This window comes from Arachis duranensis, chromosome 8, assembly GCF_000817695.3.
Source record: "Arachis duranensis cultivar V14167 chromosome 8, aradu.V14167.gnm2.J7QH, whole genome shotgun sequence".
Classification (NCBI taxonomy): Eukaryota; Viridiplantae; Streptophyta; class Magnoliopsida; order Fabales; family Fabaceae; genus Arachis; species Arachis duranensis.
Window position 1 is genome coordinate 28,227,067 of NC_029779.3, and position 13,835 is coordinate 28,240,901.

Here is a 13,835-nt window from a genome sequence, read left to right on the forward strand (position 1 = left end):
CTAACAAGCTTTTATGTCTCTTGTTTGCCCGTTTTACTGTTGCAGGATGTGAAGTGCCAAGGTTGTTTCAACATGTAAGTTGGATGATTCTGCCTTTTTTTTGTTGATTTTTATTTAGTGTTATCTAATTTGCTTTAAATCACTTCAATTAGTTTTAACTGTTTTCGCCCCCAAATTTGTGATTGAATGCAGTACCACCGTATTCAGCCACTCTCAGACCGTCGTGGTGTGCGGAAACTGCTAGACAGTATTGTGCCAGCCGACAGGCGGCCGAGCGAGGCTGACCGAGGGCTGCTCTTTTAGGAAGAAGCGGGATTAAATCGGTGTGACATCTTTTTGCTTTTTAGTTCTTGAAAGTTTTGCTGTTCTAGGATAGGATCAATGCCTTCTGTTCTGTTTTTGTTTAACTGTTTATGGTATATTTATATTTAGTTTGGTTAAACTGTAAGCATTATACTGGAAGCATGCTTGCACCAAAAATGAAAAAATGCCAGTCGATTAAGAACCGAGTGCCTTGTGTAAGTTTCCCTTCGTTGTACTAAGTTGTTAAGCACTTGTTAAATCGTGTAAGTTTTCCTTTGTTGTACTCCGTTGTTAATCACGTTTACTTTCTTAGTGTACTCCGTTGTTAATTTCGTAGCCATTATAATTTTCACGGTGATTTATTTGTAAGACCTAGATATTCAGATTAGTTAGGTTGAATGTGTGCTAACTAACTAGCATAGAAATAACTACTACACACTAAGTTAATGCAAATTTGAGAATAAAATGAAAATGTTTCTACAAAAATACGCTTAGTTAATAAACCTATTTATGTTTATTTTTATTTGTTTTTCGTTTTGCAGTATGATGGGCACTTCCTTCTTGTAGAGGTGGATAGTCTTAATCTTTATTTTTCTCTAAGTTAGCTATACATGTATATCGTATATGCAATATTGACCTTTTTATTTATTTATTTATTTGCAGCGTATTTCACTAGAACCTGGTGATCCTAGTCCGCATAGTCTACTTATATGGATTGCAGGTATAAATGAATGCTTAATATTCATAGCTTAATTTTGAGAGCTTTTTATCTAACAATATTTTTTTTACAGACGAATTAAAAAGATCAAACGAATCAATCATTAATAACTTGCAAAAAAAAACTTCTCTAACAATACTTGAAACTCTTTTATTGAGTAGAAAAAGAAAAAAAAAAGTGATATGTGAGATACGTACTAATTTATACCATGTTGCACTGCAATGAGAGGCCGTTTTCCATTGAACGTAACCTACTTTTAAGTTAATGAGGTTAGTGAAGGTTACGGATACATGTTTTGCTAGTATATGTTGTCCCATGGGTCATTCCATAAGATTTTTATTTTGATACTTATTTATCTTTGACCTAGGTCTTTGCTGACTATGTTTCAATGAAAAATCCAATTGATGTTCCCAGAACTTGGTTATGGCATCTAGAGAAAAGAATTGCATATTTTGGGGCAGGAGCATCTTCCATTTTAAAAGGTTACAAAATATGAATTATAACGTATAGCTATATATATTTATTCGGGCAATTTACTTATTTAAATAAAATGGTCGAAACCTTTACCTAAATATACAAAACGGATTGTTGTTACGTGCATGTGCAAAAACTTTATTCTATGTAATCCGTGGCAACCCATTACGGTTTTTGAATTGTGCATAAACCGTGGCAGGCTGGGACGGTTTATGGAAAAACTGAGTTGCTTGTAAACCGTGGGAAGTTCCAGCGTTTTATGAAGGTGGCGTAGAAGGCATAAATCGTGGTAGGTTACCACGGTTTATGAAAAAGGTGAACTGGTCATAAACCCTTGTGGGTTACAACGGTTTAGGCATGACTGTGTTACAATGGAGTATTAGAAAAGAAAAAACAAATATTTCTACCAATTATTTTTAAAATAAAAAAGATATATAAAAAATACAAAAAAAATAAATATAACAATTTTGATTTTAAAACCAAAAGTGCCTCACTATTCCTAACAATGGATTATGTGACAATGATTCTAATAAAATCCCACTCAGAAAATGACAATAATCCTTTTGTGAAGAAAAGAAAGCATCATGGGTTAATAAGTGCCTTATTTTAATTTTATATGCACTTATTTTAATTTTATAACAGTAGAGAATTAAAAGTGGCTTCTAGGAATGATGACAAAAATCACACAAGCTTCTCACCAGTTTTTTTTTCTATAATTTTAATTAATTCCAAAAAATAATTTTTCAACTTTAATTTTTTAGATTTATCTTTTTTTTTTTGTATTTGGAGTTCGGCGAACTCTATAAAAATAAGCAAGTTCACTTTAATTCTCGGCAAACTTCACTCAAAATTTTTAAAATGCATATCATCGTCTCCAAAATAGTATATAGATCTACAAATAGTATATAAGAGTACACAAAAAAATACACAGACAATAAGCATGGTTTCTTCAAGTATTTTTTTAATTATAAATTAAAAAAAACAAGCCATATTTAACAATGGCAACCATTATTATAGTCTCAAAAAAATATACAGGTACACCGAAATAAATATTTAACAAGGATTTTTTAATTATAAATTAAAAAAATAACTATTTCCCAAAAATAAAATACAACTTATTCCTGGGTACTCTTATGTACTCTGGAGACTATGATAATAGTTACTATTGTTAACTTTTCAATCTGACATATTTGAAGTGGATTATTTTTAGAAAATAGTTATTTTTTTAATTTATAATTAAAAAAATTCTTGTTAAATATGACTTATTCCGATGTATCTATGTATTTTTGGAGACGATAATAATGGTTGCCATTATTAAATATGACTTTTTTTTAATTCATAATTAAAAAAATCTTTGAAGAAGCTATGCTTGCTTTCTGTGTATTTTTTATGTATTCCTATATACTATTTGTAGATCTATAAACGGTGTGTTTTCTGGCCATAATTGAACCTACATAAACCGTTGTAATCCACAAGGGTTTATGACCAGTTCACCTTCTTCATAAATCGCTGGAACCTCCCACGGTTTACAAGCAACTAAGTTTTTCCATAAACCATCCCAGCCTGCCACGGTTTATGCACAATTCAAAAACCGTGGTAGGTTACCACGGATTACATAGAATAGGATTTTTGCACATATACGTAATAACAATCTGTTTTGCACATTTGGATAAAGAATTCTGTCATTTTATTTAAATAAGTAAATTGCCCTATTTATTCAATTGAAATATGTATCTTTAATTTGCTTTTTTTTTTCAATAATATATATTTCAAAACAAATATAAATTGATTATTTTTCTTATTTTTATTATTGTCAATCATCAAAATAGGTTTGTCAGCTAATGAGATTGAAGATTGTTTCCGGAAATGTAAGATAATAATGTACACATAAATAAGTTGAAGCTAGATTTTTCTTTTGTTGAAATCAACATGCATGTTTGCAGGTTATGTGTGTGTGAGCAATTAATGCAAAGACAGGAGCGCCAAGGCCATTATCATATAGATTTCACCGGCAACAACACAATTGTCAAAGCTAAAATTGGTAACAAAATAACCCAGGATAATGAAGTTAAGACTGAACAAGACAACTCAAGAAAAAGAAAGATAACGAATTATGTATTTATCCATAATACTTTTTACTTTTATTTTTTTATATTAAGACTCTTAGTTTTATGCATTTTTAAATATAAAATTGTATGAGAACTGTTGATGCAATACCAGGAATGGAACATTTTGGATTTTCATCATGTATTTTAAATAGGAAAATATAGATAGAAAAGTAGGGTTTTGTAGAAAAAAATAAGTTATATTTAAATTCTTTTAACATCCATATATCATTGCATGATAAGTAGGTAAGTGATTATTAATGCGCAACTCATTTTTTTCGACATTCTGCCTTGGAAAATATGAGTTATATTTAAATTCTTTTAGCATCCATATATGATTGCATGATAAGTGGGTAAGTGATTATTAATGCACAACTCATTTTTTTCGACATTCTGCCATCTCAGATCTAGATGTTTTTTAATTTCTGATTGCATAAAATGATCGCTTTCAAAGAAATATTTTTTTTCCTGCTTGCGCTTATTAGGTTTAATTCATTTAAACATCTCTAGTTATATTAAATTTAATTCATTCAAACATCTCTAGTTATATTAAATTTGTTAACTGGTCTCTATACTAAAACTTTGTATAATATAAGACTTTGTAATTAGAGTTTATCGTTAAAAAACCAATTTAAAGAATTGACATATTTTTTTAAGTATAGCTTAATTGAAACAATTAAAAATGGTAAGACTTTATTATAATTTTTTTATGTATCTCTAAAGACTTTAAAACTCCAAAGTACTGGACTAGCTATTACAAGTTATTGATGTGAGATGTTGAGTTTTTATTAAAAATTTTGAAATGCCTGCCCCATTGACTTATTAGAAAATCCTTCGTGTATGTCCTTTGTGTAATGTTGTGTAATGTGAGATGTCAAACGGTTAAAAATATTTAGTGATACCAATAATTAAATTTATTATAATAAAATAATTAAATTTATAATAGAAATATAATTATTTTTATTTATAGAAAAAAATACAAATTAGAAAAGACAATGATCTTAGCATCTTGGTCATATCCAACATATTCGTACATACAGAACGAATACATGATTCTCTTTTATATATTTTTTGGGTTATAATATCTTTTTATCTTTTTTAACATCCCCACCTAGGGGTGTAAGTTACCGAACCGAATCAAAATTTACCGCAAAATCAAGTCGAAATTTACAATAATCGAATAAAAAATATAAAAAATTGGTTTTTTTAAGTAAATCGATTGGTTCAGTTCGGTTTGGTTTTCGGATGGCTATGCAGAAATCGAATCGAATCGAACAAAAAAAGTGGCTTAGTAATGAATTGAAATTGAAATTTTAGACTTAACAAATGTGTTTGTTTTATGTTTAGTTGTTGGAATGAGTTGAAATTGTGTTGAATTTGAATATAATATAATGTTATTTCAGTTTATTGATTGTTTTGAATATCATTTTACTAAGATTAATTTTCTATTAGTTAGGATTTAAAAATAAAAAAAAACGACCGAACCAAATTGCTAAACTGCTTTTGGTTTGGTTCGGTTTGGTTCGGTTGTTGCACAAACAGCAAACCGATTAGTTGGTACTCTGTAAAAACCAAACAGATCCGTTCGGTTGGATTTTAGTCCAAAATCGAACCAAACCGAACCGATAACACCCCTACCCCACCACAAACCTAGCAACTACTCTAGGTTTAGGGGTGGCAAGCGGGAAAGCCCGCCCCACCCTGTTAGAAACCCGTCTTTTGGTGGATTGGGATGTTTCGCTCCGTCTAACTGCTGGTTGGCGGGCTAACGGGCTAAGCCCGCTAAAGCTCATCTTTTTTTTGTTAACTACTAAATAATATATATATAATTTCACAACCATATTAATAAATTTATAATTTTAAAGGCATAAAAAATTATATTTTTTATATTCACAAATATTAAAGTCTTTGTAATTATAAATATCTAATAAACATAATTATAAACCAAGTTTTCATCCAAAACATAATTATAAATATTGTCTCCAAAGCAAAATAAACATAATCCAAAACATAATTATAAATATTGTCTTCAAAGCAATATAAACATAATCCAAAACATTGAATTTTCATCTTCATACCCTTGTAAATTGGGTTGGGAGAAGTTTGAGTTTTAACAAAAGAAAATTATAAAAATACCCCTTGCAAAAAAAATTAAGTTCGGCAGAAAAGTCGGCCCCGCCCCGCAAAAACTCGCAATTTAAATGGTGCGAGTTAGGCGATTTTTTGCTCTTTAGTGGTTTCAATTTTTCAACCCGACCCACTTTTTTTGCGGATTATGCGAACCGACCTGGTAGGTTTAAACCCGTTTCCATCCTTAACTAGGTTATAATATCTTCTATTGTTTTGTACTGTCTTCTTCTATATCAATTAAATTCATAAACCTCTTCTTGGTCATTACTTATGATACAACTAGTTTTTGGACCTAACCTTCCTATAACCTTTACAATTATTTTTTGGGCCAGTTACTTGATGGGCCGCGTGTAAAACCAATCCCTCTGTATGCATGGGTTTTTGTTTTCCTATTTCGGAGTAATATTTGGTTTTTGATTCACAAACGCCGAAGACAGTGTTTTAGTTTGTTGGTGTTGCACTCTACTCCCAATTAGGGTTTCTCTGAAAGGTTTCGAAATCCTGTGCCGCAGCCATCATGGTGAGTGTCCTTCTTCCTCGCATTTCATTAGATCCGTGATTGTTCTTGATTATCCATGTGGTTTCTTTGAATAACTGAATTTTTTTGTGGATTGAGTAGGTTCTTCAGAATGACATCGATTTGCTTAACCCTCCAGCTGAGCTTGAGAAGAGGAAACACAAGCTCAAGCGTCTCTCTAACAAGCTTTTATGTCTCTTGTTTGCCCGTTTTATTGTTGCAGGATGTGAAGTGCCAAGGTTGTTTCAACATGTAAGTTGGATGATTCTGCCTTCTTTTTTTTTTTGTTGATTTTTATTTAGTGCTATCTAATTTGCTTTAAATCACTTGAATTAGTTTTAACTGTTTTCGCCTCAAATTTGTGATTGAATGCAGTACCACTGTATTCAGCCACTCTCAGACCGTCGTGGTGTGCGGAAACTGCCAGACAGTATTGTGCCAGCCGACAGGCGGCCGAGCGAGGCTGACCGAGGGCTGCTCTTTTAGGAAGAAGGGGGATTAAATCGGTGTGACATCTTTTTGCTTTTTTGGTTCTTGAAAGTTTTGCTGTTCTAAGATAGGATCAATGCCTTCTGTCTTTGTTTAACTATTTATGGTATATTTATATTTAGTTTTGTTAAATTGTAAGACTCTTTATTCTACAACTTTCTCTAGAACTTGATGATACTACCTAGCCTTTTCATGATATTGCATATGATTTTGGTAGATTTCTAATTTTATCTTACATGTTGGATTCATATTACTCTGATTCTTATGTATGTGTGTAGTTCTTTTTGCTTGATTTGTCTTACTTTTGGTTCTTAAAGCCGGACCTTATATGTATTTTTATGCTTTTCTGGGTTAGGTTTTAATCTTATTTATATTTGGATTGTTTGTTGAACACAAGCAATGGGGATTTGCTTGATGATGCGCCTAAGGCATAGTGCTTCCCTCTTGAGTTAGGGTGGCCGTAGGGTGAAGGGGCTACTGGCTGCTTTAGTAATAGCAGTTTGAAACTTGTCTCTATAATTAGAGATTTCTTCTTTGTTTGCTTGACTTCTTAAGTTATGAAGAAGATTAGCTTCTCATTAATTCGGTCTTTGCTGAATAACAAGCAGTCCTAGCTGTTGCCAATTTTTTTTAACATAAATGCCAAATGCATGTTATGATAGACAAGGTTTATCATGGATATTAAATTATGAAGTTTTTTGCTAATCCTAGTTATACCCATAGCATTAAGAATTTCCGGAAGTTAAGTCTTTACTCATTAAGATTAAAAATTTACCACTTCAATTATTTGAAAGTTTAAATATTTACTACCTTTTATACATCTACTGGTATACTGGTTTTCTAATTTTTCATTTGAATCCCATCATTTTAAACTTAATTCTTTCCCTTGTGGACTTGTTATGATTTCTCCAATATCAACCATAATTTATCATTCCTTTTCTAACATTTAATTAGAAAAACCCATGGGAGACAAGGAATTGTAAGATTTATGATTTTTTTTTTTAGGTCAACAAGATTTAAGAATTTAATAGAGTAACGAGGACACTGTAATTTGTCAAAAAAGTTAGTTTTTTAATATGGATCGGGCAGAAAAAATTATGTATCCTATCCTACCTTTATTGGTATCGCGTGTGTACATTTTGCTACAATGAAGAGCATCTTTGCTATGAAAAACTCTACATTGTACCTTTCCTCAACTATTTTGAGGAGGTTGCCAACTCCCTAGAGGTTAATCATCTCTTTTTACAAACAAGGTAAGAAAGGAATTACTATATATTTAAATCCAATTGAAAAACAAGTAGGGTGTTAATTCGAATGTAGATGATGATCAGCAATTCAGCATTCTTGTGTTAATGATCGGTGTACATGAGTTTCTTGAAAAGCAAGGAAAAAGAAACAGGCCAGGATGCTTCTCAATTTTCGTGAACAAGTTAAAATAAAGATAATTTCCTCTCTCTCTTTTTTGTCTATTAATAAGGCGATGATGCAAGGCTTGCATTTGATAGGCTAATCTCATATAGTTTTTCTACCTTTGCGCAAATATGCTTGTTTAGCTTTACCCATCCTTTGCTTTTATTTATCTTCTTTTGTACAAATATTCGTATCACTGCTTTCGGCGCGTGACTTTTTTCTGTTTTGAATCCACCATTATAACTTTACATGCTACTAGACATAAGATAATCACTGTAAAAATTCTATTTAAGCTCTAATGCCAAAATTGAGCAAACCCAAATGCAATATCATTCACGGTGACATAAATTGAAAACACAAATTCTTTCCATGCTGTCCTGCTTTTGAAGTGAGATATAAAATAAACCACCACTATAACATTGTGGAATAAAATAAACATGTCATGACTTTGTTTGACTTTTACATAAGAAATCTAGAAAGGTAGAACCAACCCCAAATTCGAAGATAATAATTGGTTGAGCTTTTACATGGCACAGTAAGCTTGGCAAACGGAAATGGCCAAATCAAGTTAGTTAAAAGGAATATAGTTTCCTACTTGGACTTTGGTTATGTAATAAAAAAATAGATGGGAAACTAGGAAAAAAATAAAAATAAAACCTATAAATACATATATTGATTATTCATATACTTGTTAATAATTTTCTTCACTCCAAACTCCAAATATCAAACTTCAAAATCATTAAAGGAGCCCATATTGGATGAACTAATTATTAGTCATCACATGTTACATAACATTATATACCTAATAAAGTAATAATAGTCATGGTTTCTTCTATACATGTTCAGCATCAGTTGCATTTGTTATGACACATATACCACTTTAATAATAAGCTTAGTGCAAAGCCCCAAGTATGGTAGTGATAACAAAGCAAATAGTAGATACAAATATCCTATTTTAACACATCTAAGCCATATATGGAAGATAGTAGTCATTGAAGATCTGAGATAATCAAGGCTTGTGGTGCTGGGTGTAGATGTAATCTATGTGAGCTTCTAAAGTCATTCTTCTCATCAAGCATTCTTCATCTCCACTATTGCATTCCTCCACCCCCAGCAGCTGCTAGATTCCAATTAAGCAAACATAATAATAATAAGGTTTAGTTCAACTTCAACAGCAATATTATTTTATCAGCAGTTATTATCGTATTCTGTACTGACATATGATCTACTGAAAATTGGATTTGAATGTTGCGCGAGCTTCATTTACACTCGAATACAATGAATTATGTTTAGAAACATTTCTTATGTGTTTCAATTTAGGATTTACCTTGGAGGATTCACCACCTTCCTGAAAAACAAAGCTTTCCCCAGAGGATCCATCCAATATTCTGTTTTCCCCTGAAGAAAGCAAGTTCCACTTGGTCAAATAACATTCAACAGACACATAATCAAAATAACTGAGAGCTACCAAATACTGCTTATTAGTACCTTGATGAGTGATAAGTGGACGAGCCTCTAGCTTTGATGAGAAAACTTGAAAGAAAAGGAAAAAGAAAAGGAGAAAAAGTCCATAGTGAAGAGTTGGCTTCATCATGATTATCATTCAAACTGCAGAGTATAGAGGAATGGATAGATAGGTGTGTGTTGAAAGAAAGAGGTTGCAGAAAGTGGATATAAATACACACACATATCATGCAAGCAAATTAATTAAAGTAGTACACTGTTGTTCACATGAAGGTTCCTAAAAAAATGAGGCAATTTTTTTTCCATTTAATAAAAAAAAAAACTCACCACAACATGGCCCCACTCACCATCATCATCCTCTCTATATGCTTCTTTATTAGCATATGTCTCAATACTTAATAGCAGTATCATTTCAATAATTACTTACCTGAAAATATCTTCATATAAAGATGATAATTTAAAATCGTTGGATAATTTAATATGTATAGTTAAATTACTTAACATAATATATATTACATCTTAGCTCATTTTTACATGAAAACAATTTTAGATGAGTAGTCTTTACTATATTATCATTCTCTCTTAATAATTTACTATATTATCATTCTCTCTTAATAAACTAGTGTTCATGGTAGTAGTGTGTGATGAGACCAGAGAAGACAGGACCACAATTTGATGGTAGCAAGTGAAAGGTGCTTTAGTCATTGTCTGCCATAGCAGTGGTCCAAAGCAACACAGTCACACACTGCCTAAAAATCCACATCAATGCAAATAGTGGCACTCTTTTCACACTGTCAACAAAAAGTCAACCTTTGATCAGGACTTGCTGACAGCTGTTGTCCAACCCTCCTCTCTTAACTATTAAACTCTTCACCTTTGCCAAAATCTTCATCACCATCAGTCCACCATGCCATCTATTTTTTTGTTCTGATTTTGAAGTTGCCTTGTTATTTAAGGCATCACAAGAACTCACCATCTTAAAAGATTGAATTAAATCAAAGCAAAAAACTATCATTTACCTGATAAAAATAGATATATAATTATTTATATGTCCAACACACTTCTTCACACAAGAATTTATTTATTTTTAGTTTGTGTAAATTTTATATATTTTTTTTATTTGCTTTATATTAAAATTTTATTCTTTTAAAGTCAATAAAAAATTAATTTTAGATTTTTAGCCATTAAAACTTTAATATCATAAATTATAACTAAAGGTGCATTTTTTTGTGCGCTTATCATATATATTATATCTAATAAAAAATATTAATTCAGGTTTATTATAAAGTAAAAATTAAGATGCAGTTGTTTTTATGAAAAGTTACTAGTTAAGAATCATTAGATAATAATTTAGTCAAACGTGTGAAATTATCTAACGAATTCTCAACTAATAACTTCATGTAAAATAACTGCACGTTCTTCATCTTGTTACAAATATCATAGATCAAGTTTTTAAACTTATTAAATTCTAGTTATAGAGGCAAATAAAATCAGTCTTGAGAAATTTTCAGATACTAAAAAATGAATAGAATGCTTCGAAGTTGCCTCTCCACTTGGTAATGAAAACAAAATCAGTGGCAAAGCCACCATTTGTAGTGCCACATCAGAATATATATATATATAAAGAGAGAACGAGGGAGAGACACACACACATACACACATGCAAGCAATGACTTTCTTCTTATCATCATTGGCAGTATTATATTGAATCATTGATAGACACGGTTCTCATATATATGCATGCTTCCAAATGCATTTCAATTATGATCGAGCTTAATTATTCATTTTATTAATTATATATTTGTTCTTTAATTCACCATGTAATGTTCATTTGTGATACTTGGCAAACTTATGAACCTTGGATAAGTCTTCATATTGATTTATTTAATTTTAATACTGATAGTGCTTCATCACTTGCTAATGTGCATCTAAAAAATATGGCAGATTCCAATTAATATTCCCTCGCAGAGTGCAAGGTGTATGTGTTATGTTATATATGTATAGGAAATTGCGTAAAGTTGTTGCATACTACTACGTTGTTGCTCCACTTTGGAATTTCGAGTTAGCGGGTCTTATTGTGATTTGTGGAATCAATAGTGTATATTAATTTAGAGCCAGATTTGAAGCCTAGATTTTGCTCCTCTTTTGGAAGATTTAAATCTTTCTGTCTCTTGCTCTAAGCGTAATAAACAATTTAAAGGAAAAGAAGCCATTGTCGGAATTGAGTTTCGGCGCACACACACACACACATATATATATGTATGTATTCTTTAATAATACACAGGTTAGAGACCAATTCCTTTGGGAACTGACTTGGATTATTCTAAAGCTTGATTAGTTAACATTACGTGCCTTAAACCATAATGTGATAGCTCTATATAGTTCTTTATTCTTTAAATGCGATGTTATTCCACTATATATATCATATTATCATCCAGAAAAAAAAAAAGAGAAGGAATATATTAGGAGAAACTAGAAACGGTGGATTAAAATGATAGATATTAAAAATTATTCACATAAAATTATCTTTATATAAAAATAATTGATAAAAATTGTTAAATGAGTATTTAGTAAATATGTCACAAATCATATGTCACAAATCATCTAACAGTTTTTATATATTGTTTTCACATGAAGACAACTTTATTTGAGTAGTTACTGATGATTCACTGTTGGATGGTGGGTGTTAAATTTTTTTATAGTAATTCTGAGTTGTGACTCATTGTTGAATCCACGCACTATGTGAAGAAAGTAAGTTTACGAAGCATTAGTGAAAGAGTGAAAAGTTATGAAAACAAGGTAAAAAAGGGTGAATGGATTTCATTCCATGGTCAAACTAACAATAACCTGTTTGAGGAAGACAAAGAAAAAGTGAAAGGATGTAAAAACAAGGATGTATTCCCTTGAGAAATGGGAATAAGGTGGTACATGAAAGTGTGAAGCAAAGAGGTTATGGTTATGGTTGGTATTTGATTTGATAATTGGAAATGGCATATAGCTAAAATACAAATGCAACAGTACCATAGTAATAATGGACAAGTCATTGTGTTGACTAAACAGTCTGAAATTTTTGCTGTATCTTAGTATGGCAAGTCATGTTCATAACTCATGCGTGCCAGAAAACACATACATACCAAACTTAATTTGTCCATTTGCCCCAACACCACATCTTATTATGGATTTTAGGATTAAGAGACTAGTAATTATAGCTAGGTTCTGATAATTCCTAATGCCATATTAGTCTTCATTAAAACATCATCTTTTACTTTCTAAACTTATTGCTACTATAGTATTACCAAGGGAAATTTAAAACACTTTGATTCCCCAATATATATGATGGCCCATCCTAAAAGCAAAGACAAGAATGTGGCAATTATTTCATAGAGTTCACCCTAAAGAATCTCATAAAACTAGCAGAGCTAGCTACTCCAAGGAATCTCTTCAGAGTTCAGATGATCAAACGGGTGGAGCAGAATAATCAAGCGGGACATGTGTGTGTGTATATATATATATACACACACATGTCACGTGTCAACTATTTAAGGCTTGCTTAAGTCAACTGGTGTTCCTGTCTTTTGTGCTATCTATGTACGGCCTTGACCCAAATTGTCTCTTCTCTTTTATTAACAAGTAGACTTTCAAATTCAAATCAAGAGAGTTCAAAAACCAAACTATATGCATTTATTGTTGCTGTTGCAATTTTTCAATCTTGATTTGATCCTCATTAAATAGAGCATAGTTCGTAGTTCTAGTTAGTTTAACTTAGTAGCATCTTCTTTTCTAGTGGCCACTTTTCCTTTTCCGACATTGGATTTTTTTACATGTATAACTTGTTCCAAAAATATGTGCCATCAAACTATACTATTGGCTTTGCCAATGGTAGGAAAGGAATTATAACGGAAAGCGGGAATATTCTAAATAAATACCCACTAATACCCACTAATGGTTATTTCATGATTTCTTACTAACATTCGAATTAAATAATAGTGAAAAGGAAGAAGTGAACATCTGCCTCTGCATTACTTGCTAGTGCTACCCTTGCTGGGTCACATTTCAGCTATATATATTATTTGTATAAGGTTTATCATGATTAAATATAATTTCACTTGTGTTTTCTTTTATATAACATGACAAGAACAATGGCACACGTTATCAAATTCCGTTTGTAATTTGTTGGCATTAGATAATTTAATAATAATAAGATATATAAAATATTAACATCGAA

The 13,835-nt window shown here is 31.2% G+C and overlaps 2 protein-coding genes and 1 long non-coding RNA gene across 5 annotated transcripts in view; 2 read left to right on the plus strand and 1 right to left on the minus strand.

Annotated features, from left to right (window-relative positions):
* LOC107461859 (40S ribosomal protein S27-2-like) overlaps positions 1 to 6,961 on the plus strand; it is a 7,449-nt gene extending 488 nt beyond the window's left edge. Inside the window, exons 3-4 of one of the 2 annotated variants that reach the window (XM_052253499.1) lie at positions 46 to 74; positions 6,623 to 6,961. In XM_052253499.1, coding sequence (XP_052109459.1) covers positions 46 to 74; positions 6,623 to 6,749 — 156 coding nt within the window. In that variant the 3' untranslated portion in view covers positions 6,750 to 6,961. Of the gene's footprint in view, positions 1 to 45; positions 75 to 6,470; positions 6,500 to 6,622 lie in introns of both variants that reach the window. The other variant, XM_052253500.1, reaches the window with a different exon arrangement.
* On the plus strand, positions 1,204 to 3,711 carry LOC127741294 (uncharacterized). Its single transcript, XR_008002229.1, has 3 exons — positions 1,204 to 1,503; positions 3,325 to 3,363; positions 3,439 to 3,711. It is a non-coding gene; the product is annotated as an uncharacterized LOC127741294 (long non-coding RNA).
* A 1,826-nt stretch (positions 6,962 to 8,787) lies between the features above and the next one.
* LOC107461897 (phytosulfokines 5) lies at positions 8,788 to 9,855 on the minus strand. 2 transcript variants are annotated; one of them, XM_016080457.3, is made up of 3 exons: positions 9,635 to 9,855; positions 9,474 to 9,544; positions 8,788 to 9,266 (listed from the first exon to the last, which is right to left on the minus strand). In XM_016080457.3, exons 1-3 carry the CDS (start codon positions 9,747 to 9,749, stop codon positions 9,156 to 9,158), a joined length of 297 nt encoding a protein of 98 aa, XP_015935943.1. In that variant the 5' UTR covers positions 9,750 to 9,855; the 3' UTR covers positions 8,788 to 9,155. The 2 variants fall into 2 exon arrangements, with proteins under 2 accessions (XP_015935943.1, XP_015935944.1); XM_016080458.3 differs by having other exon boundaries at positions 8,788 to 9,263; positions 9,635 to 9,825.
* Between the last annotated feature and the right edge of the window lie 3,980 nt (positions 9,856 to 13,835).

Coding starts and splice junctions, on each gene's coding strand:
- LOC107461897 (XM_016080457.3), bottom strand. CDS start 9,749: ATGATAATCATGATGAAGCCAACTCTTCACTATGGACTTTTTCTCCTT. Junction 9,545..9,634: donor TCCACTTATCACTCATCAAG/GTACTAATAAGC, acceptor TGCTTTCTTCAG/GGGAAAACAGAATATTGGAT. Junction 9,267..9,473: donor AAGGTGGTGAATCCTCCAAG/GTAAATCCTAAA, acceptor ATTGGAATCTAG/CAGCTGCTGGGGGTGGAGGA.